At 45.6% G+C, this 24419-nt stretch overlaps 1 protein-coding gene and 1 non-coding gene across 3 annotated transcripts in view; both read left to right on the top strand.

The window, feature by feature from the left end:
• Positions 1 to 23548, top strand: part of UBE4B (ubiquitination factor E4B) — a 152192-nt gene extending 128644 nt beyond the window's left edge. Inside the window, exons 22-28 of one of the 2 annotated variants that reach the window (XM_023215306.2) lie at positions 435 to 561; positions 3235 to 3379; positions 10642 to 10776; positions 13561 to 13752; positions 20943 to 21117; positions 21712 to 21858; positions 22199 to 23548. In XM_023215306.2, the coding sequence (XP_023071074.1) occupies positions 435 to 561; positions 3235 to 3379; positions 10642 to 10776; positions 13561 to 13752; positions 20943 to 21117; positions 21712 to 21858; positions 22199 to 22260 (983 nt within the window). In that variant the 3' untranslated portion in view covers positions 22261 to 23548. The remainder of the gene's footprint in view (positions 1 to 434; positions 562 to 3234; positions 3380 to 10641; positions 10777 to 13560; positions 13753 to 20942; positions 21118 to 21711; positions 21859 to 22198) is intronic. The other variant, XM_023215307.3, reaches the window with a different exon arrangement.
• On the top strand, positions 5337 to 5443 carry LOC111544689. The gene has a single exon (XR_002732251.1). It is a non-coding gene; the product is annotated as a U6 spliceosomal RNA (small nuclear RNA).
• Positions 23549 to 24419: the final 871 nt, after the last annotated feature.

Genomic DNA, 24419 nt, shown 5'->3' with positions numbered 1-24419 from the left:
GAGACTCCGTCTCAAAAAAAAAAAAAAAAAAAAGAACTACGTGGCCCTCAACAAAATTAAACCTAACTTTTTATCTGCTGAAGGATGTCCATTTGAGGTGCCATAGATTTTCTGTAAATTAATGACTTAAAATTAGGTGGGGGAGTATGATAATTCAGCTTTTGGTCATTGGTAAGTTGACGCTGTCCTAATGATGGGAGTTTTCCTAGCCCCGTTCCTTTCGGTGGTGTGTCGTTGTCAAATCTTCATTGTGAAACTTTTGTCTTTAAAAGCAACTTATGATTTCTGTCCTGCCTTACATGCAGAGGTGCAAAATTTCACCGGCTCTCTGATTTTGCAGATTTACCTTCACTCACTGTCATTGTTGGGGCAATAACTGGATTTGGAAAGTAAGAAAGTACATATCCCTCAGTCCCTTTGTCTTTCTTCTTTAGATGTTGAGCATACCGGAGCCACCAGCGAGTTTTATGACAAGTTCACAATTCGCTATCACATTAGCACCATTTTTAAAAGCCTTTGGCAAAACATAGCTCACCATGGCACCTTTATGGAGGAGTTCAAGTGAGTATGGGGCCCCTCGTGTCACAACTTGCTTTCTTGCAAATCGCGGGTAGGATTGCAGCTTAAAAGCTGGCACAGCTGGGTTCTGGTGGACTGTTTGCTTGGTGGTCTCAGACTCCTTTTGAGTTTACCACAAGGTGCCACTAAATGTGGGCAGGATTTTTAAAATGGCTTTGCTTGCAAGATATTGCTGAATTTTAGATTTGTCAAGATACCTTGGAGGTGGTACACAAGCAAAGATCCTATAGGGCAGAGAGTGGTGGCTCACGCCTGTAATCCCAGCACTTTGGGAAGGGCAGAGGAGGGCGGATCACTTGAGGTCAGGAGTTCAAGACCAGCCTGGCCAACATGGTGAAACCTCATCTCTATTAAAAATACAAAATATTAGCTGAGTGTGGTGGCACACACCTGTTATCCCAGCTACTTGGGAAGCTGAGGCAGGAGAATTGCTTGAACCCGGGAGGCAGAGGTTACAGTGAGCTGAGATTGTGCCAGTGCTCTCCAGCCTGGGCCACAGAGTGACACTCCGTCTCAGAAAAAAAAAGAAAGAAAAGAAAAGATCCTATAAATATGCTGAGATGTTGGGTTAAGTGTTTTCTTGGTGTTTCTATGATGACAGTGTTAAATGAAGTTGTCAAAATAAGTGAAATGAAATCTTAGTTCTTGAACGTTGGAAGGACTTTAGATTTTGCAACGATTAGGTCAGAGCTGTCATTTAAAGTATCATTCTTTGTGGTAAGGCCCTAAACCTTAATTAAAGACTTTTCATATACCTACCTGAAATCTGAGTGACTGCTTAAACCTGGACATTAGTAATCCCATCTGAATTATCTGTCAGTGTCTAAAAACAAAAGGGAGATGAAGATGCTGAACTCTTGGATTATTCTTCAAAAATTTTATCCCATGTAAGGGCCGGGCGCGGTGGCTCATGCCTGTAATCCCAGCACTTTGGGAGGCTGAGGTGGGCGGATCACGAGGTCAGGAGATCGAGACCATCCTGGCTAACATGGTGAAACCCCATCTCTACTAAAAATACAAAAAATTAGCCAGGTGTGGTGGCGGGCGCCTGTAGTCCCAGCTACTCGGGAGGCTGAGGCAGGAGAATGGTGTGAACCCGGGAGATAGAGCTTGCAGTGAGCCAAGATCACGCCACTACACTCCAGCCTGGGTGACAGAGCGAGACTCTCTCAAAAAAATAAATAAGTAAATAAATAAATAATAAGTTTATCCCATCTACTTGGATCTTTTGCAACCCATGTTAGATCTTTGATCAAATCTAGCTATACTTGTTAACCGAATTACTAATCAATAATATACATATTACCAGTGGAATAACTATTTGCTAGATAGATTTCTGTGGAGCAAATTCTTTAACTTTTTGTTTCCATAAACTGCTCTTATGGTCAGAATTGTGTTCCAGCTAAAGCTTGGCACAAGCTTAGGACACGAGGCAGGCCCATGGCTTGGTCTGAATGGTGCTGATTGGAGCACTTGTCCTGAACTTGCCATGTTCCTGAGATTGAGGCCGCCTGTCCCTGTTCACAGGAACTTCTCTTCCCCAGGCATGGGCTTACCACCCCCCAATTGCACAGCTGTAGACCCTGAAATGTAGCTTCTTTTTCCTCTACAAATCTGGCAGCTCCAGAGTCTAACAGAGGTAGGCCAAGCTATTTCAGTTCACCGACAAGTTCTCATTATAACATGATTTGCAGAACAGTTCCTTAGATTGGAAGCTTCTGGTTCTAAAGTAAGTTAATATCCCACTTTATCAATATTACAGGTTCCAATTTTTCTTCAGTGTGTCAGTCTTTGTGATAAGGAATAACTATATCAGTAGTTTTATCTGTTATATGTGGTTAATTATTTGCCTTTTCTTGGTATATTGGTGAGTATCTGTATTTCCTGTTCTAGTCTGAAGAAAGTGTTTTCTTTCCTTAAAAACACTGAGGGAGTGAACTGGGTAAGCTAGGTAAGCTAGGTAAGCCTGCTCTGGGAAGCGGGGTGGGGGAGTCAGCATTTGCTGGTTTTCCATGGTGTGACTATTTCCTCCACTGCCCAATTTAAGGTGCCAGGGCAATCTGGTTATCAAATTCTGGAATATTTAGCACTTGACTGTCATCAACCATGCAAAGTGGCTCCAAACACCACTGGAATGAGCTTATCATAAACAATTTAAAAGAATAACAAAAATCCAGGCCAAGTGTGGTGGCTCATCTCTGTAATCCCAACACTTTGGGAGGCTGAGATGGGAAGAACGCTTGAGCCCAGGAGTTTGAGACGAGTCCCGGCACCATAATAAGTCCGTCTCTACAAAAAATACAAAAGTTAGCTGGGCGTGGTGGCGTGTGTCTGTAGTTCCAGCTACTTAGGAGGCTGAGGCAGGAAGATTGCTTGAGCCCTGGAGGTTGAGGATACAGTGAGCTGTGATCGTGCCGCTGCATTCCAGGCTGGGAGACAGAGCAAGACCCTGTCTCAAAAAGAAACAAGATTAACAAAATCTAAAGAGAAGCTTGGTAGTCCTTGAATTCCACAGTGCCTGACTCATGCCAGGGTAGGCAGGCTTTTAGGGTGAGACAGTTGCAGTGTGGGTGGAGGCACCTGTTCCCTGGGATTTGCAGTGGCGTTTTGCTTCAGGGAGATGTATGACCATGCACGATATAATTGCCTTTCCAGCTCCGGGAAGCAGTTTGTTCGCTATATAAACATGTTGATAAACGACACGACGTTTTTGCTTGATGAAAGTCTGGAGTCTCTGAAGCGAATCCATGAAGTGCAGGAAGAGATGAAGAACAAAGAACAGTGGGACCAGTTGCCCCGGGTGAGGACGTGGTCCAGAGGCTTGGACAGCTTTGCAGGCTATCTGCCTCTGGACACGGGCAGAGCTGCTTTGGGGCTGCATTTGTGGGTCTGATGATATGCGAGCTGACTTGCTGGGATTTTCCTTCCATGAAATCATATTGCAGGGTTGGAATAGGAAAAATCTGAAACACCTTATCTGAAGCTAAGAAATGGGTTGAGAAGTCTTTGAAAATGTACACTGAAAACTTTCTCTGCCTTTTTAATTTTAAAGGACTTTTTTGGAGAAGAGCTTTCATTGTCTGAAGATATTAAGATTCATGAACATAATTAGGAAAGAAATCTCTAGAATTATGTCTGCTGGACAAGAATTTGATTTGTTCCTATGGGCTTCTCTAGGCAACTGTGTGAATCACTCAGGATCCTGGTGGGGTGTTTTTTTTCCTTTCAGTTGATCTTGGGTTTTAAATTCAGTTATTAATAGAACAGAGGCCTGGCTTGCCAGGTTCCATGGAAAACACGTGCTGTGCCAGTGCCAGTGCTCTTTCCTGACGTGCGTAGCAGCAGCTGAGATCATCCTTGTTTGCTTATGAGGCCCTTGACAGTTGCTGGTGACTCCTTAGATTGGCTTAGGTTTATTGATTCTGTTCTTGGAATTGTCAGGCTCAGAATCAGAACTGATTTCCATAAGGGGTTCTCATGTCAAAGTGGGGAGGACTGCTTTTTCTTCACTTTTTCTTTTCTTTTTTTTTTTTTTCTGAGACAGTTTCACTCTTGTTGCCCAGGCAGGAGTGCAGTGGTGCAATCTCGGCTTACTGCAGTCCCCGCTTCTCCAGTTCAAGCGATTCTCCTGCCTCAGTCTCCCGAATAGCTGGGATTACAGGCGCCTGCCACCATGCCCAGCTAATTTTTGTGTTTTGTTTGTTTGTTTATTTGGTTTTGAGATGGAATCTAGCTCTCTCACCCATGCTGGAGTGCAGTGGCGCGATCTTGGCTCACTGCAACCTCTGCTTCCTGGGTACAAGCGATTCTCCTGCCTCAGCTTTCCGAGTAGCTGGGACTACAGGCACCCGCCACCACACCTGGCTAATTTTTTGTATTTTTAGTTTCACCATGTTAGCCAGGATGGTCTCAATCTCCTGACCTCATGATCCGCCCTCCTCGGCCGCCCAAAGTGCTGGGATTACAGGCGTGAGCCATTGCGCCCGGCCAACTTTTGTATTTTTAGTAGAGACGGGGTTTCATCATGTTGGCCAGGCCAGTCTTGAACTCCTAACCTCAGGTGATCCATCCGCCTCAGCCTCCCAAAGTGCTAGGACTACAGGCGTGAGTCACCGTGCCCAGCCATTTTTTTTTTCTTTTTTAATTTCAACTTTTATTTTAGATTCAGGGGATGGGGTACATGTGCAGGTTTGTTATGTGGGTGTATCATGTGATGCTGAGGTTTTATGATTCAACCTGTCGCCCAGGGAGTGAGCATAATACCTAATAGGCAGTTTTTCAATCCTTGCTCCTCCCTCACTCCCCTGTCCCCAGTGTCTATTGTTCCCATCTCTGTCCGTGTGTTTAGCTCCCATTTATACCTGCTTTTCTTCTTATGTATTAAAGTTCTACCCATTCTCTGAGTAAGGTCCTATCCAAATACTCACTCAGGTTTGTCTTCACCAATCAGCATAGCTGAAAATTCTCACGTTTCTCCTTACTTCTGTAACACCCACTTTATACCATTCGCAGTGCTTGGTATGCCCAGCTTATATTTTATTTACTTATTTGTTTTTTATTATTACTAATAAATGGAGACAGAGTCTTGATCTGTTGCCTTGGCTGGAGTGCAGTGGCAGGATCATAGCACACCACAGCCTCAACCTCCTGGGCTCAAGTGGTCCTCCTGCCTCAGCCTCCCAATAGCTGGATCTAAAAGCATGCACCCCCACGCTTGGCTAATTAAAAAAATTTTTTTTACAGAGACAAGGTCTTACATGCTTGCTTCAGCAGCATGTATACTAACATTGGAAAAATACAGAGAAGATTACCTTGGCCCCTGCTTGAGGATGACATGCAAATTCATAAAGCGTGCCATCCTTTAAAAATAAATATTAGGCCGGGCGCAGTGGCTCATGCCTATAATCCCAGCACTTTGGGAGGCCAAGGCAGGTGGATCACAAGGTCAAGAGATCAAGACCATTCTGGCCAACATGGTGAAAGCCCATCTCTACTAAAAATACAAAAATTAGCTGGACGTGGTGGCACACACCTATAGTCCCAGCTATTCAGGAGGCTGAGGCAGGAGAATTGCTTGAACCCAGGAGGTGGAGGTTGCAGTAAGCCAAGATCGTGCCACTGCACTCCAGCCTGGGTGACAGAGCAAGACTCCGTCTCAAATAAATAAATACTAAAATATAATATTTTAATATTTAATTGCTAGTTTTCCCAAGCTGGTCATATATTTTATTTACTTATTATTTTGATTATTAAATTGTTATTTTTTATTTTGTTTTGTTTTGTTTTATTTTTTGAGAGAGTCTTACTCTGTCACCCAGGCTGGAGTACAGTGCCGCAATCTTGGCTCAGTTTCTGCCTGCTGGGATTACAGGCATGCACCACCACGCCTGGCTGATTTTTGTATTTTTAGTAGAGATGGGGTTTTGCCATGTTGACCAGGCTGGTCTTGAACTCCTGGCCTCAAGCGATCCACCCACCTCAGCCTCCCAAAATGTGGGGATTACAGACATGAGCCACCATGCCCGGCCTTACTATTATTATTTTTTAATAGAAACAGAGTCTTGACTGGGCACAGTGGCTCATACCTGTAATCTCAGCACTTTGGGAAGCCGAGGCCAGCAGATTACCTGAGGTCAGGAGTTTGAGACCAACCTGGCCAACATGGCAAAACCCAGTGTCTACTAAAAATACAAAAATTAGCCAAGCATGGTGGCGGGTGCCTGTAATCCCAGCTACTTGGGAGGCTGAGGTGGGAGAATCACTTGAACCCAGGAGGTGGAGGTTGCAGTGAGCTGATACCATGCCACTACATTTCACATTTCAGCCTGGGCAACAGTGCGAGACTCTGTCTCAAAAAAAGAAAAAAAAAAGAAAAGAAGGAGAGTCTTGAGTCTTGCTCTGTCGCCCAGGCTGGAGTGCAATGGCAAATCTTAGCTCACTTAAGCCTACAACCTCCTGGCCTGAGGCAGCCCTCCCATCTCAGTCTCCCAAAATGCTGGGATTATAGTTGTGAGCCACCATGGCCGGCCAGTGTATATTTTAGATGTTGGAATGCAGGTCTATAGCACAGTCGTAGTCAATACTTAATAGCATTTGTTTATGAGCCAACTGAACAAATAATACTGATTTTTCCTATGTTAATGGATGAAAAATGCACAAATAGTTCCAACAATTGCTATTTCAGAAATAATTTTTATTTGGCTTTGAAGTCACTTTCTCCCTCCCACTGCCCTGGCTGTTTCTGCTCATCTCCCTGATGTCTGAGCTTGGCGAGCTCCGGCACTCGGCCCTCAGGCTTCAGTTTCTTTCCCACTAGTGCTCTCTAGGTTAGTGATTCTCAGCGAGGGCACTAGTTGGAATTTTGAGCCTAGTGGAATTTGGTATAATAAGAACTCATGATGAGAAACCATCCCATATATTGCAGGACATACAGAATCTCTATTTCCTGCCATTTAATGCCAGGGACGTACCCTCATACCCCTAGCCATCAGGCAATGAGAAATACTCCCACGCATAACCGACGTCCCCTGGTGAAAATCACTGCTTGGTGAGCTCAGGTATTCCAAGGCGTTAAATACCTGTATTCTAAAGACTCCAGAATGGATCTCCCCAGCTCAGATTTCACCTGACTACAGACTTGTAAACCAAGTATTTGTCTAATAGGTGTCTCTAACTCACCACGTCCAAAACGGAACCTTCATGTTGTCCACATCTCCTGCCTGAGTCTGCCCAATCTCAGTTAATGGCGCCTTCATTCTACCAGCTGCTCAGGCTCAATACTTTGGAGTTGTTCTTGATTTCTCTGCGTCTCTCAGCAAATGCCTCTAGGCTCTGTCTTAAAGCATGTCCATTATCCAACCTCTTCTCACCACCTCCAGACCGTTGGCATCTCTTACCTGGATTATTGCAGTAGCCCACTGCTTGGTCTTCAACCTCCACTCTTGAGCATGCCCATATCAGGGATGGTGTTAAGTCTGGGCCGGGCGCAGTGGCTCAAGCCTCTAATCCCAGCACTTTGGGAGGCCGAGACGGGTGGATCACGAGGTCAGGAGATCGAGACCATCCTGGCTAACACGGTGAAACCCCGTCTCTACTAAAAAATACAAAAAACTAGCTGGGCGAGGTGGCGGGCGCCTGTAGTCCCAGCTACTCGGGAGGCTGAGGCAGGAGAATGGCGTAAACCCAGGAGGTGGAGCTTGCAGTGAGCTGAGATCCGGACACTGCACTCCAGCCTGGGTGACACAGCCAGACTCCGTCTCAAAAAAAAAAAAAAAAAAAACTAGTCGGGCGAGGTGGCGGGCGCCTGTAGTCCCAGCTACTTGGGAGGCTGAGGCAGGAGAATGGCATAAACCCGGGAGGCAGAGCTTGCAGTGAACCGAGATCGCGCCACTGCACTCCAGCCTGGGCGATAGAGCAAGACTGTCTCAGGAAAAAAAAAAAATCTCAGTCTGATCAATATGGCCACACAGCTCAGCCATTTTGGGCATCCCTTCTCACTCAGAGCCAAATCCCATGATGAGAGCAGCCTACAGCACGCAGCAGGACCTGGCCCCACAACGTATTTCTGCTCTCAGCTTCGGACAGTCTCTCCTCCACTCACCCTACCCCAGCCAGGGTCACCTCCTGGCCCTTCCAGTGACACGTGAGGGCTCTTCCCCCTACCTGGAATGCTCTCCCCCCAGATTTCCTGACTCCTTCAGATACGCACTCCCTCAGGGAGACCTTCCCTGACCACCCTTACCAGAGCAGCATTCCCTGACCCTGCTTCATTTTTCCTCATCACTGTCAGACTTACTGTATCTGTTTGGGTATTTGTTTCTATGAAGCGATCCTCCCTAATGGAATCTAAGCTGCATGAGGGTTTGGGAGCCTTATTGTTCTGTCTCCAGTACCCAAAGGCTGTGGAAAGGCCTGTTGAGACACCCAGGTACACATTTAGGTAGTTCACGCCTGGCTGTTCTTGTGTCTTTCCTGCGCTGCCTTTCTTTCAGTGGACTCATTCTTAACCAGGGAACGGCAGGTCCCCCAATATCCCTGCAGAATGTCCATCAAGCACAGACTGGAGCACTTACCCAGAGGGCACTCGCCAGCCAGCTTCAGCTACTCCAGCTGTGTTCCTTTCCCAACAAGAAAAGGCCACTGAACAGAGATGTAAGAATTGAGGCTTTTCCTGGTGGGTCTGTGTTTGATCCATTTCAGAGCCTGCAGTGCAGTGCCTGATTGTATCCATGAGTCAAATAGCTCTTATCATCTCCTCCCCAGTCCATGGCAGAGTTGAAGGAGGAGACTGTGCCAGAGGCAAGCATGCTGACAGTTCTGTGGTGTGACAGCCTCACAGTGTGGAAAGACAAAATTTAAAAAGCTTAGTAGAACACAGACACTTATAGAGGCAGAGAGGCAGACCCCATAGGCCTCAATACTGTGGCACACTGCATCTCATAGTTTTAAAATAATGAAGACTGGCTGAGCATGGTGGCTAACACCTGTAATCCCAGCACTCTGGGAAGCCTAGGTAGGTAGATCACTTGAGGTCAGGAGTTTGAGACCAGCCTGACCAACATAGTGAAACCCCATCTCTACTAAAAATACAAAAATGAGACCAGTCGCAGTGGCTCATGCCTGTAATCCCAGCACTTTGGGAGGCCGAGATGGATGGATCACCTGAGGTCAGGAGTTCAAGACCATCCTGGCCAACATGGCAAAAACCCAATCTTTACCAAAAATACAAAAATTAGCCAAGCATGGTGGCATGCACCTGTAATCCCAGCAACTCAGGAGGCTGAGGCAGGAGAATGGCTTGAACCCGGGAGGCGGAGATTGCAGTGAGCCAAGATCCCACCACTGCACTCCAGCCTGGGCAACAGAGTGAGACCCTGTCTCAAGATAAATAAATAAATAAATAACAACAACAACAACAAAAAAGAATTAGCCAGGCATGGTGGTGCACTCCTGTAATCCCAGCTACTTGGAAGGCTGAGACATGAGAATCACTTGAACCCGGGAGGCAGAGGTTACAGTGAGCCAAGACTGTGCCACTGCACTCCAGCCTGGGTGACAGAGCAAGACTCTATCTCCAAAATAATAATAATAATAATAATAGAAGGCCGGGTACCGTGGCTTACGCCTGTAATCCCAACACTTCAGGAGGGAGGTCACCTGACATGCAGGAGTTCGAGACCAACCTGACCAACATGGAGAAACTCCATCTCTACTAAAAATATAAAATTAGCCGGGCACGGTGACATGTACCTGTAGTCCCAGCTACTCGGGAAGCTGAGGCAGGAGAATTGCTTGAACCTGGGAGGTGAAGGGCGTGGTGAGCTGAGATCGCGCCATTGCACCCCAACCTGGGCAACAAGAGCGAAACTCCGTCTCAAAAAATAATCATGATGATGACTAAGTAAAAGTTATTATTAAGGGAAATAAACTGCCCTTTCTTAGTACCATGATGTGTGTCAGATACTATATTCGATTCTCTTATTTCATCCTGCATAGAAGTTGATGGTGACTTTCTTTTTTTGAGATGGAGTCTGGCTCTGTCACCAGGCTGGAATGCAGTGGCGTGATCTCAGCTCACTGCAGCCTCCGCCTCCCGGGTTCAAGCAATTCTCCTGCCTCAGCCTCCTGAGTAGCTGGGACTACAGCTGTGAGCCACCATCCCCAGCTAATTTTTGTATTTTTAGTAGAGATGGGGTTTCACCATGTTGGCCAGGATGGTCTTGATCTCTTGACCTTGTGATCCTCTCACCTCGGCTTCGCAAAGTGCTGGGGTTACATGCATGAGTCACCGCACCCGGTAGATGGTGACTTCTTTTATCATTGAGGAAGCGGAGGCTCATGGGAGTTAAATAAGGCACCAACGTCACCTGGCTGGAAGTCTCAAAGAGCTCCGAGGCTGAAAGGATGAAACTTCAGTTATCTGGGAAATTTGCTGTGGTGGGCGGTTCCATCATTCCCTAAGCATGTTGGATTTATCGCACACTTTCCAGTTATGCGCTTGGCACTTTGCTGAGCTGATGACCAGGACTGAGCCTTACTTGGCGATTGTTCGATGTGTCCTAGGATCAGCAGCAGGCCCGTCAGTCTCAGCTTGCTCAGGATGAGCGCGTGTCCCGCTCTTACCTCGCCCTGGCCACCGAAACTGTGGACATGTTCCACATCCTCACAAAGCAGGTCCAGAAGCCCTTCCTCAGACCGGTGAGTAGAAACCAGGGGCTCTGTTTGGTGGTTTGGACTCCACATTCAGACTCTCTCACTTATAACTTCAGCAGTTGTTGAAGTCCTGGAAATTTTAGTATCACAGTCACCAATAAGTGAAATTCTGTTACTGATTTTGTTCCCAGTCATGCTAGTTGATACTAGACTCTGTTGATGGACTGAAGAGTAGATATCTGACATCACCACATAGTCTACAGCCACTTCCAAATGCCTTAGTGCACTTTCTGCTTAGATAGTACATTGGATTATTCATGTTGATGTCATGACATATTTTTACCATTATTGATTCCTATATTTTATTTATAGAAAAAGCATAAGGTAACAGCCATTGACAATGGAAGGATATTAAGTAGAATAATTGAGACTGTGTAAGATCTTTGGCTCTCTCAGTTGTACCTTTGTTACACTCAAGAAGCCAAAGGTTAATGAGAGCCGGCTATCACTAAGGTTTATGGTGGATTGCAAATAGTCAAAATGTTTGTCCTCAACTAACGAGACCTAGTTCCTGTTACTAAAATTGAAACTGAGCAGCATCACTGAAGATCTCTGCCCTGCTTCAACCACCCCCACCACAAAATTGAGAAGTTTTATGGTGTGGCCAGGACAAGTGTAGTGAGGAAGGCAAGATGGGGATCTAAGATTTGGTAGCCATTTGCCTGTGTGGAGACATGTTTACTTTGCAGTGCAATACGATATACTGTGTATTTCCCCTGATTTTCTGTATTTGCTCTTACCTCCATTACGTGACTCCTGTTATCTCCAGCAGAGGCACTATTGCCACTCCCTGGCCTGGGGACAACTCTTTTCCACTCTTTCCACTTTCCACCTCATGTCTCTTCATAAACAGATTTCAGTTCAAGACCCATGGAACACGAAACAAAGCAGCTCACTGCCCAGACACTGGCCTCCCTTCAAGGTTTGCAGAATTCTGTGAAAGCCAGATAGTAAATAGTTGATTAATTCCTCTTTAACAAGGTCAACACTCGCCTGTTTTGTAGACTTCTTGGGAAGATTAAGCGAAAACACACATAGAAGTACCTGACCTAAGGCCGGCATGGTGGCTCATGCCTGTAATCCCAGCACTTTGAGAGGCCAAGAAGGGTAGATCACCTGAGGTCAGGAGTTCGAGACCAGCCTGGCCAACATGGCAAAACCCCATCTTTACTAAAAATACAAAAATTAGCCAGGCATGGTGGGGCATGCCTATAATCCCAGCTGCTTGGGAGGCTGAGGCAGGATAATCACTTGAACCCAGGAGACCCAGGTTGCAGTGAGCCAAGATCACGCTACTCCAACCTGGGTAACAGAGCAAGACTCTTCTCAAAAATAAATAAATAGGCCGGGCACGGTGGCTCAAGCCTGTAATCCCAACACTTTGGGAGGCCGAGACGGGCAGATCACGAGGTCAGGAGATCGAGACCATCCTGGCTAACACGGTTAAACCCCCGTCTCTACTAAAAAATACAAAAAAACTAGCCAGGCGAGGTGGCGGGCACCTGTAGTCCCAGCTACTCGGGAGGCTGAGGCAGGAGAATGGCGTAAACCCGGGAGGCGGAGCTTGCAGTGAACTGAGATCCGGCCACTGCACTCCAGCCTGGGCGACAGAGTGAGACACCTTCTCAAAAATAAATAAATAAATAAATTAATTAATTAATTTTAAACCTGCTCATAGACCTGAGCCATCTGTACACCGTAGCCCTGTTCTTTTGGCTCCAGCCTTGTGCCCGCGCCTGCTGTGATATTTTCATTTCTTTTGCTGCACTGTTTACTATCTGGCCTTCGCAGACAAAGTATAAAGGCATTTCACTGTGCAAACCTTTAAGGTTTGCATTTTCACCTTCTTCGCTGACTAGCTCAGATCTCTCCTACTTCAAACAAAATGACCAACTCTGTCCTGTTATGACTCCTTTATTTTACAACTTGTCAACAATGAAATACAGGAGTACTCTGTGCAAAAGCAAATTCTTGAAAAGCTAAGTATATGTTGAATTTGAATAAATCCAGTTATTACATTTCATGAAAACCTTGTGACTGAAAGGAACGCTTTCATGACTCCCTTTTATGGCCAGTGTTTAATGCTCTCTAAGCCACATCTTCCTGTTTCAGGTTTGCTTAAAACCATTTATGCCCAACCGTAGTGAGTACTGAGTCACCTTGTGAGATTGCTGCATAGATTATTATTATTTTCCAGGTGTTTCATTTAAGTTTACTCTGTCTCATTGACTAGATTTAAAACTATTCAAGACATAAATTCTATCTTCTTTCCTTGCTTTACTTTGTTATCTGTATCTGATAAGTACATAAGAATGGCACAGACTGAACTGCCAGGGGCTTTTAACATTTAAGGGAAAAAAAGTTGATGAAATATTGGCTGGAAGAACTGACTCAAAACTTTTTTGGCTCAGATAATGGTAAGATTTGTATAATTTTCTCTCTTTTACTTGTTTCTCAATGAATTTGGAGTGATACTTTTTTAAATTAAAAGCATAAATTTAAAGAAAAGTTTGGCTTCTGTTGGTATTTATAAATAAATATTTCATCAGCCTGCAACATTCCATTAAGTATTAGAATTATCAGATCGGAAATGGGGAGTAAAGTTGGAATATAATGTTTTCTTTCTTCAGCTTATGATACACAGCACCTGTATGGATTCTTTGAAGACTAATCCAAGCAATTCCTGTTCCTCCACTGAAATGGGAGGTTTTGGTCCTTTTCACTTGTCTCAACAGCATGAATTGTCCTATTAACCCTGTGATTTCCTAGGAACTTGGACCCCGATTGGCGGCAATGCTGAACTTTAATCTTCAGCAACTCTGTGGCCCCAAGTGCCGTGACCTGAAAGTTGAAAACCCTGAGAAGTACGGCTTTGAACCAAAGAAGCTGTTGGACCAACTGACGGATATTTACTTACAGCTGGACTGTGCCCGGTTCGCGAAAGCCATTGCTGACGACCAGGTCAGTGAGTTGAGCTGGTTTCTCTGTGAGTTTACTGGCAGATTTGGAGATAATAACCACAGTGGCCAGGGAGCTTGTCTGGTATCAGTGAAGATGAATGGGTTGTTTTCCTCTGAGTGTGAAGAGTAGATTTGGGCTGGGCGCAGTGGCTCAGGCCTATAATCCCAACACTCTGGGAGGCCAAGGCAGGAGGATTGCTTGAGGCCAGACTGCAGTGAGCCATGATTGCACCACCACACTCCAGAATGGGCGAGAGAGTGAGATCCTGTCTCAAAAACGCAGTGGCATATACCTGTAGTCCCAACATTTTGGGAGGTCGAGGAGGGCAGATCACGAGGTCAGGAGTTCAAGACCAGCCTGGCCAACATGGTGAAACCCCATCTCTACTAAAGATACAAAAAATTACCTGGGTGTGGTGGTGCATGCCTGTAATCTCAGCTACTCGGGAGGCCGAGGCAGGAGAATCGCTTGAACCCAGGAGGCAGAGGTTTCAGTGAGCCGAGATTGTGCCACTGCACTCCAGCCTGGGCAACAGGGCGAGACTGTCTCAAAATAAATAAGTAAGTAAAAAACAAAAGTAAAGAGCAGATTTGGTGCTCTGATCCCTTTCCAGTTGAGTTCTTACCCCATCTTTTTAAGGGCCTTCTTGACAAATCTGTTACATTTCTGAAAAGAGCCCGATTTCTCAAGGGATCAGAATCTTCCTCCCTAGTCTCCTGCTAGAGTGCTGTTATTTTTGGGGTTGTCCGGATTGAAAACCTCGTGTGGTTATCTTTACATTCTTCCCTCTCCTTTATTTCATGGCTCTCCTGTGAGCAGATCTGTCTGTGTGTGCTTCATTTCCACAGCCACCAATTTAGGCTAAGCTGTCCCTGTGTGATCTTCTAGTCATCTCATAAAGGGCTGGCCCCCTCCATGGTCCGTTCTGCCTCATTTTCAACGTCCTCACAACTAATGTTTATTAACTGTACACCACATTTCACCCCCTTTTCATATCTCTACCCATTTAGTCCTCACAAAATTCTTTGATGTAGGTTCTGTTAAAGTCTTTGTTTTAAAGTGAGGAAAGAGGCACAGAGAGGTTAATAGCTTACTCAAGGTCAGAGAGTTAGTGTGGGACAGAGGCATGATTGATGTCCAGGCAGCCTGGCCTTGAACCCATATCCTCAGTCTCTCTGCTGTCCACTTAAAAAGCCCACAAAGAACCATGCTTGTTTCTTTGTCTCTGTCTTTGTTCACACTACTTACCCAAATACTATTCATGGCTCAGGTTAATCATCAGTAGGCGTTCTAGAAGGTTCTTTACCCATATCTCATCCAAAGGAATAATGTTACAATAGAAGCATTGTAGGTACTTTTTTTTAGTGACAGCTTTATGGAGCTATAACTCACATATGTAGGTGCTTTCTGATGTAGCAGGGGAAGTGGTCTTAACAAAGAATTTGCAGTGGAAAAAAAATACATAGTCATGTGCTGTTTCTGTCAATGATGGACCACAAAGACCGTGTGGCCTCATCATATTATAATACCGTATTTTCACTGTGCCTTTTCTATGTTTAGAATACTCACCATTGTGTTACAACTGCCGACAGGATTCAGTACAGTCCCACACTGTACAGGTTTGTAGCCCAGGAGCAATAGGCTGTACCATAGAGCCTCGACGTGGTGTAGGCCACGCCATCTAGGTTTATGTAAGTAAATTCTATGATGTTTACACAACAACGAAATCACCTAACAAGACATTTCTCAGAGCGACACAGGACTGTATGTCTAAAGCAGTTTTTTCATACAAAGTAGTGGTCTGTAAGAGGGTTAGGAAATAGTAGTTACTTGTAGGAGATGTTAAAATATATACTGCTTTACTAGCCCCCACCTATATAATACTGCACTGATTCAGAAACTGAAGGCAAGTCATAGCCTGCAGTGAGGGAAAGAAAAGGGAAGCACTTAGCCATTGAGGTGGGGTCCACACCTGACTGTAGCTGGAGCCTCCTGCCGAGCCAGAGGTCAGTGTGGAAAGCCCCTGGGGCTCTGCCATCATTACTGTAGAGAGGCTTGGAAGAGCTCTTCAGTGTGCGCCCTCTCCAGGGTGGTTGTGCTGTGACTGCCACATCACAGGCACTTAACGTAACACACAGAAGATTTCAGTGTGGATGGGCACAGCACACCCAGTGAGGTGATGCAAAGCAAGTGAGTGACAAAGGAGTGCTTTGAGCAGCCTGTTCTCGGTGACCAACAACACATTTCTTTGCCTGGTCATGCCTTGGATTATGGTGCTGGCCTCTGGTGGCACCTGGCTTGAGTCGTAGACGGCAGTTTCTGGCACAGTGGCACACGGGGATCCTTGAATGTCTAAATAGTCCTGTTCTTCCAGAGCGGTGAAACAAGCACACACTTGCCAGTGATGCATGGAGAGAAAAGCATATTTTAAGAAGTGTTGGGGCTGGGCACAGTGGCTCACACCTGTAATCCCAGCACTTTGGGAGACCAAGGTGGGTGGATCACAAGGTCAGGAGTTCGAGACCAGCCTGGCCAAGATGATGAAACCCTATCCCTACTAAAAATACAAAAATGAGCCGGGCACAGTGGAAGGCGGCTGTAATTCCAGCTACTTGGAGGCTGAGGCAAGAGACTCCATCTCAAAAAACAAAACAAAAAAAAAGTGTTGGGCTGGGTGCGGTGGCTCACACCTGTAATCCCAGCACTTTGGGGAGCTGAGGTGGGCAGATCACTTGAGGTCAGGAGTTTGAGACCAGCCTGGCTAACGTGGTGAAACCCTGTTTCTACTAAAAATACAAAAAAATTAGCCAGGCATGGTGGTGCACGCTTGTAATCCCAGCTACTCGGGAGGCTGAGGTAGGAGAATCGCTTGAACCCGGGAGGTGGAGGTTGCAGTGAACCGAGATTGCGCCACTGCACTCCAGCCTGGGCAACAAGAGCAAAACTCCGTCTTGGAAAAAAAAAAAAAGAAGTGTTTTTGCTTCCTTTCACAGTGTGGTGTTTATGCTGATTATTGGGTATTTTCTGTTCATATTGGCCATCAGCTAATTAGGGGCCTGCTTACTTGGTTGTTGTAGAAGAGCGCTTTGGTGGAGCAGGGGGCGGCAAGTGCAGAAGGATGGACGATGGCTGGCAAACACTGGGGAAGAGGTTGTAGAATTGCATTTTCTCCTTTGGAAGCAGCAGTATCTTAGTTGGCTTTGGTTTGGTTTGGTATGTCTTGTTTTCCTGGGAAGACAAAGGAAGAAGAAAATGACAGCTTTGCAGGTGCAGGTAAAGAAACTGAGAGGCTGGGCCGGGTGCGGTGGCTCAAGCCTGTAATCCCAGCACTTTGGGAGGCCGAAATGGGCGGATCACGAGGTCAGGAGATCGAGACCATCCTGGCTAACACAGTGAAACCCCGTCCCTACTAAAAAAATACAAAAAACTAGCCGGGCGAGGTGGCGGGCGCCTGTAGTCCCAGCTACTCGGGAGGCTGAGGCAGGAGAATGGCTTAAACCCGGGAGGCGGAGCTTGCAGTGAGCTGAGATCCGGCCACTGCACTCCAGCCTGGGCAACAGAGCGAGACTCTGTCTCAACCAAAGAAAAAAAAAAAAAAAGAAACTGAGAGGCTTCTCTCCCTCTATACCAAGAGTAGGCTGAAGACTCATGTCCAGAAGGCTGACAAAAAGGTGCCTGGATGGGCCAGGCGCCGTGGCTCACGCCTGTAATCCAAGCACTTTGGGAGGCCGAGGCAGGCAGATCATGAGGTCAGGAGAGCAAGACCATGCTGGCAAATACGGTGAAACCCCATCTCTACTAAAAATACAAAAAAATTAGCCGGGCATGGTGGTGGACGCCTGTGGTCCCAGCTACTCGGGAGACTGAGGTGGGAGAATGGCGTGAACCTGGGAGGCGGAGCTTGCAGTGAGCCAGGATCGTGCCACTGCACTCCAGCCTGGGCAACAGAGCGAGACTCCGTCTCAAAAAAAAAAAAGGTGCCTGGATGAAGAGCCACTGAGCTTGATGCTCAGGAATCTGAGGTCAGAGCTCCACTCCAGAGAAGTGGGATATCACATTGGTCCCAGGAGCCAAGAGGACCAGGATAGGGAGATGTTAAAGTGGCCTAGACTTTGCCTTTATGGGCAGATGCCAGTTCCGTGGACAGACTGCATATCTGTTGTCCATGAAGCATTGTCTGTTAACACCATTTTCCATTAAAAAAGAAAAAAGATTCAGCATCTGCTTAGAAAATTAAAAAAATAAAAATCCCATCGAAGTCACGCTCCCCCCATGCAGTCAGTCTTTCCTAAGTTAATTGCTCCCTCCACTAACCTTCCACAATATGAGTCTGCATCTCACAAATTTAATGCTTCATTTTCTTGTTAATTTTTTCATCTTTATTGAGGTAAAATTCATATGTAACATAAAAGTAACCATTTAAAAGTGTACCATTTGGTGGCATGTAGTGCAGTCACAGCATTGCACAGCCACCACCTCTACCTAGTTCCACAACATGTATCACCCCGAAAGGAAAACCTTAAAGCAGTCACTGTCTAGACCTCTTGCCCCAGCCCCTGACAATCACAAATCTGCTTTCTGTCTCTCTTTTCCTATTTTTGGATTTACTTATTCACCTATCCTGGATATTTCATATAAATGGACTTATACAGTGTATAACCTTTGATGTCTGGCTTATTTCACTTAGCATCATGTCTCAAGGTTCATTTGTGTTGTAGAATGTATCAGTATTTCATTCCTTTTCATGGCTGAGTAATATTTCATTGTATGGGTATACCACCATCTGTTTATCCTCATCCATTGATAGACATTTGGGTTGTCTCCAACCTTTGGCTGTTGTAAACAGTGCTGCTGTGAACATTCGTGTACAAGTATTTAAACACCTGTTTTCAGTTATTTTGGGAATACACTTGGGAGTGGGATTGTTGGGTCATGTGGTAATTCCATGTTTAACTTTTTGAGGTATGCCAGAGTGTTTTCTACAGCTGCTGCCCATTTGACATTCCCACTGGCAATGTATAAGATTTAAGTTTCCATTCTTTTTCATTTTTTTTCTTTTGTTTGCTTTATATTCTTTCCATCATGAAGTTTAAATTAAACATCTTAATTTGTTTTTGTTTCTTAAATACTCATGCTAGTAGAAGTGACATGGTATTTCATTGTGGTTTTGATTTGTATTTCCCTAATTACAAATACCATTGGACACCTTTGCTGGCCATTTTTATGTTTTCTTGGGAGTAATGTCTATTCATGTTCTTTGACCATTTTTTAATTGGGTTGTTTGTGTTTTTGTTGTTGAGTTGGAAGAGTGCTTTTTTTTTTTTTTTTTTTTTGAGACGGAGTCTCCCTCTGTTGTCCAGTCTGCAGTGCAGTGGTATGATCTCGGCTTACTGCAACCTCTACCTCCCAGATTCAAGCAATTCTCTTGCCCCAGCCTCCCAAGTAGCTGGGACTACAGGTGCACACACACACGCCTGGCTAATTTTTTTTGTATTTTTAGTAGAGACGGGGTTTCACCATGTTAACCAGGATGGTCTCGATCTCCTGACCTCATGATCCACCTGCCTCGGCCTCCCAAAGTGCTGGGATTACAGGCGTGAGCCACCGTGCCCAACCAGAAGAGTTCTTTATGTATTCTGGATGCTAGGTGATATCATATCATTGGATATATGATTTGCAGATATTCTTGTGTTAGTCCATTGCATCACTATACAGAAATACCCAAGGCTGGGTACTTTATAAAGAAAAGAGGTTTAGGCCGGGCACAGTGGCTCACGCCTGTAATCCCAGCACTTTGGGAGGCCAAGGTGGGCAGATCACCTGAGGCCAGGAGTTCCAGACCAGCCTGGCCAACATGGCAAAACCCTGTCTCTACTAAAAATACAAAAAAAATTAGCCAGCCATGGTGGCGCACACCTGTAATCCCAGCTACTCAGGAGGCTGAGGCAGGAAAATCGCTTGAACCCAGGAGGTGGAGGCTTCAGCGAGCTGAGATCGTGCCACTGCACTCCAGCCTGGGTGATAAAGTGAGACTCCGTCTCAAAAATTAAAATTAAAATGAACTGGGCATAGTGGCTTGCACCTGTAGTCGCAGCTACTTGGGTGGCTAAGGTGAGAGGATTGCTTGAGCCCAGGAGTTTGAGGCTGCAGTGAGCCATGATTGTACCCCTGCACTCCAGCCTGAGCGACAGAATAAAACTCTGTCTCAAAATATATATATATATATTTTTATAGTAAAACATATGTGGCAGAAACACTGGCCACTTGTTTCACGATGGTGATACAAATACAAATATATATCATCACTAAGCTAGTGGCCAGTGCTTTTGCCACATATGTTTTACTATAAATACAAACTACAACATACTTTGCTATTTGGCATGGCAGTCATTTTTGTGAATTAGACACTTGTGAGACAGATGTTACTCTGCCCATTTTACACTCAAAGAACCTGGGCTCAGGAGGGTTCAGATTTGCCTGTGACCGCACAGCTGGTAGGTGGTAGGACCAGAATTCAAGTTCAGATTTGTCTGGGTCCGTGGTGGGTGCCCGTCCTCCACTCCACATCCTCCTTTCCTGGGGACATAAATTGTGTCTGTTCCCGGCCTGTTCATCAGTTCACCGGGGCGGTCTCACGTCCATGGAGCCTCTGGCATGTGCTCGTGCTGAACAGAATGAGCTTGAAGGAGGCTTGAAAGTGAACAGGAGAAAGCTCATCTAGAGTATGAACAAGAGTGGATTGTTTTTACCATGCTCACCTTTGTGGAAGAGAGCTGAAATTTTCACCTCTTCTTGCAGACTACCAGGGCACAGTGCCCCGCCAAGGACTGAAATAGACTAGGTTTCCTTCTCTTTTTAATGTTGAAACTTTAAAAGAAATGCATGCCAGCTGTAAAAATTCAAAAAAAAAACCCCACTCAGGCCTGCAGCCCTCTCCAGAGGGAGTGCCTTGTACAGTTTGGCACGTATTATTCCAGTCCTTATCCATTTGTAAGCATAAAAAGTGCATACTTTCATGTGGCTATAAATGCATAAAGACTGGGATATATAAAATATATAATATATATAATTTTAGGGCTTCTTTAGGGGGGAAGAATCCACAAATGGATTATACTTTGGATATTTTCTGCAGCTCGCTTTTTTCCACCTCACATACGTTTACGTCTCACGTTGCCATTCCTCCTTTGCAGAGATCCTACAGTAAGGAGTTGTTTGAAGAAGTAATTTCCAAGATGCGGAAGGCAGGGATCAAATCCACAATAGCGATAGAAAAATTTAAGCTGCTCGCCGAGAAAGTGGAGGAGATAGTGGCCAAGAACGCACGCGCAGAAATTGACTACAGTGACGCTCCTGATGAGTTCAGAGGCAAGTGGACTCGTCGTTTTTATGCTGATTTCTTTTGAGTTAACTGGAAATCGATAACATTACAAGAGGACATCCTGTGCTATTAATTTTTTAATGGTGCGCTAGAGCTGCTTTTTGAGGCAATCTGTCTTAAATTACATTTGCCTATTTTTAGCTCATATTGTAAGTTGAAAAGAAGAAACATCCTTAGCCTGACTTAAAGCCAGAGAACAGCCCTGAAGATTCTAAGGGCAGGGCTGCCTTTGCGAGTGGGGATTCACATTTTCAAAGAAGAATTCCCAGAAGTCCTAAGGCAAAGGATTCCAGCCTGCCGTCCTTGCCACGGAGCCTGTGGGGCCTGCTGCTGGGTCTGTCCCAGGCTCTTTCTTCTCTGTGCCCTCCCCCAGCAGTAGCTGACAAAGGAGTGCCTTCCCCTCTACAAAAGGCAATGTATATGCCTTTATTGAAGGCTGATTTCCTTCTAAACCTGGGGGCCTCTCAGGGGCCCTTCGATTGCTGTTCCTTTGGATAGATTTTTCGCCAGTAGAAGGGGCTTTGTTTTCTTTTTCAGTCTCGGGCTCTCTTATTAGAGTTTGCTTCGCTTTGTCCCTGCAGACCCCCTGATGGACACCCTCATGACGGACCCCGTGCGGCTGCCCTCCGGCACCATCATGGACCGCTCCATTATCCTGCGGCACCTGCTCAACTCCCCCACGGACCCCTTCAACCGGCAGACGCTGACAGAGAGCATGCTGGAACCAGGTAGAGGAAGGCGCAGTTTGAGGCGCAGCGCTGGCATCAGTGCCAAGAGACAATGCCCAAGTCACGTATCGGAGATGAAACAGAAGGGAAATTTATCAAATGCAGAAACTACCTAGTTTATGACACTCTGTAGCAAAGACCCAAAACACTCTTAGCCCTTTAGCCCTTTTTCCCTGTAGACGTGCAGTCCCTCCCTCTCATGTCCCAGTCCTTCTGCAGTCTTCGGCTCAATGAGGGAATGAATGGCCTTTTCTTCCCATTTATACAGAGTGACAAGCATCCTCTCTCAGGAAGAGCCCTCCCATCTGGGGCATTAATCCTCCTTTTTTTCTTTTCTCAGTGCCAGAACTGAAAGAGCAGATTCAGGCATGGATGAGAGAGAAACAGAACAGCGATCACTAAACCGTTCCGCCGCCCACCCTCTGCTAGACACAGCCAAGGCCAACGAGGCAAGCAGAAGCAGCGGCCGCAGCAAAGCTGCCGTTCACGTGTTGGAGGCCAAATGTGGCAAACCACCCCAGGCCACCCAGAGCGAGCGAATGCTGAGACCTGAGAGGACATGGATGAGAAGAGGAGCCCGGTTCCTGTACATATATTTAAGTGACAAACACGCTCAAAAGCTTAAAGGACAGGTTTTATGGTTGCTTGTGTAATAAAGCACGTCCTTCGTATGTCACAGTTTGGGGCAACGGAAGTCTTTTAGTGATGGCTAATGGGTCTGGGCAGCATCCCTTCATGAATTTTTTTTTTAATCCAATATCCGTTGATTTGATTGTGATTAGAGAACCTTGGACATTTTGCTGCTAAAGAATCTTTTCTCCCGTCTCCCCCTTCCTGACCCTACTTGCACTGCTGTGGATTTTTTTAAGAGAAGCAAAAACAAAAATAAACTCCTCTCCCTGGCCCACCAAACATATATTCTGTGAGATAACTGTGCCTGCTACCAAGTGTTAATCCTGGGATCGTATTTTTATATCATATTCACATATTTGTTTTTTTAATTGGTGTTAGATGACATGATTAATAAAAAAGGCAAGATATTTTCAGAATTTGAATTTCAGTTTTTTTTCTTTTGAAATGTCCCTTTAAGATTTTTTTATTCTAAACAAAATAAAGAAAATCTTGCTGCTCTGGTCCTTGTAATAAGCCTCTATTAGGCACCTGAGGAGCAACTGCAGCAAAATCTAGGGGTGTAAGTATATCAGGACTTACGTGACTTATCGTATTTTGGGAAGATGAGGGTTGGGTTTTTTTTTGTTTGTTTGTTTTTAATGCTATGTGACAGTTCGAAACCTTCACAGTTATCCTCTGGGGGTAAATCAATTCCTCAACCCTTGGGTGTGTGAGTTTGAGGCAGGGTCATTTGTATGATGTGTCTGGCCTTACCAAAGCAAAAGAGGGTGCAAGAATGTGGGAGTATGTCTGCCGGTTTCAACACACAGACAAACACAGCCACACGCGCACACAAGTATCAGACTTTTTGTATTACCGCTCCCTACTTAACATACTTGAATTCTTGAATTTCCTTTGGGGTAAAAAAGGATTTGAAACCATAAAGTGTTCTGAAGAAATTAAGTCTATAAAAAACATACTTTCTTTTTTTTTTTCCTTTTTTCCCCTCCACAGACAATGTCCTCTGTTCAATTCCTAACGCAAACTACAATAAATGGTGATACACATTCAGAAGAAATCTTCTTTGAGTCTCTTCTTTTTTTGTGAAAAAAAAAAAAGGGGAGGGGGCAGGGTGGGTGGGTAAACAAGAGCCAAATGACTGCGTGTGGTGAATGATCTTTCCTGGATCCAATTAGGAGCTGCTATTTTTATTTTTATTTATTTTTATTTTTTTATTTTTTTTTGAGACGGAGTCTCGCTCTGTCGCCCAGGCTGGAGTGCAGTGGCTGGATCTCAGCTCACTGCAAGCTCCGCCTCCCGGGTTTAGGCCATTCTCCTGCCTAAGCCTTCCGGGTAGCTGGAACTACAGGCGCCCGCCACCTCGCCTGGCTAGTTTTTTGTATTTTTTAGTAGAGACGGGGTTTCACCGTGTTAGCCAGGATAGTCTCGATCTCCTGACCTCGTGATCCCGCCTGTCTCGGCCTCCCAAAGTGCTGGGATTACAGGCTTGAGCCACCGCGCCCGGCTTTGAGCCACCGCGCCCGGCGGAGCTGCTATTTTTAAAAGAAAACTTTCTTATTCATGTCAGTCTCGATGTGACATTTGGTTCTCATTTCACTGTTTGCTGATTTCAGGGGGTAAGCTTTGTCATATTCAGTTTTCCTCCTTTCTCGAGTTTCTTCTGCCTTATCTCAAGTATCTTCCCAGACCTTCAAGATTCTTCCTCTGGCCGCGCACGGTGGCTCACGTCTGTAATCCCAGCACTTTGGGAGGCTGAGGTGGGTGGATCACCTGAGGTCAGGAGTTCGAGACCAGCCTGGCCAGGATGGTGAAACCCCATCTCTGCTAAAAATACAAAAAATTAAGCATAGTGGCAGCGCCTGTAGTCCCATCTACTCGGGAGGCTGAGACAGGAGAATTGCTTGAACCTGGGAGGTGGAGGTTGCCGT

Source organism: Piliocolobus tephrosceles, chromosome 1 (genome assembly GCF_002776525.5).
Source record: "Piliocolobus tephrosceles isolate RC106 chromosome 1, ASM277652v3, whole genome shotgun sequence".
In the NCBI taxonomy this organism is placed as follows: Eukaryota; Metazoa; Chordata; class Mammalia; order Primates; family Cercopithecidae; genus Piliocolobus; species Piliocolobus tephrosceles.
This window is presented reverse-complemented; position numbering and strand designations above follow the sequence as displayed.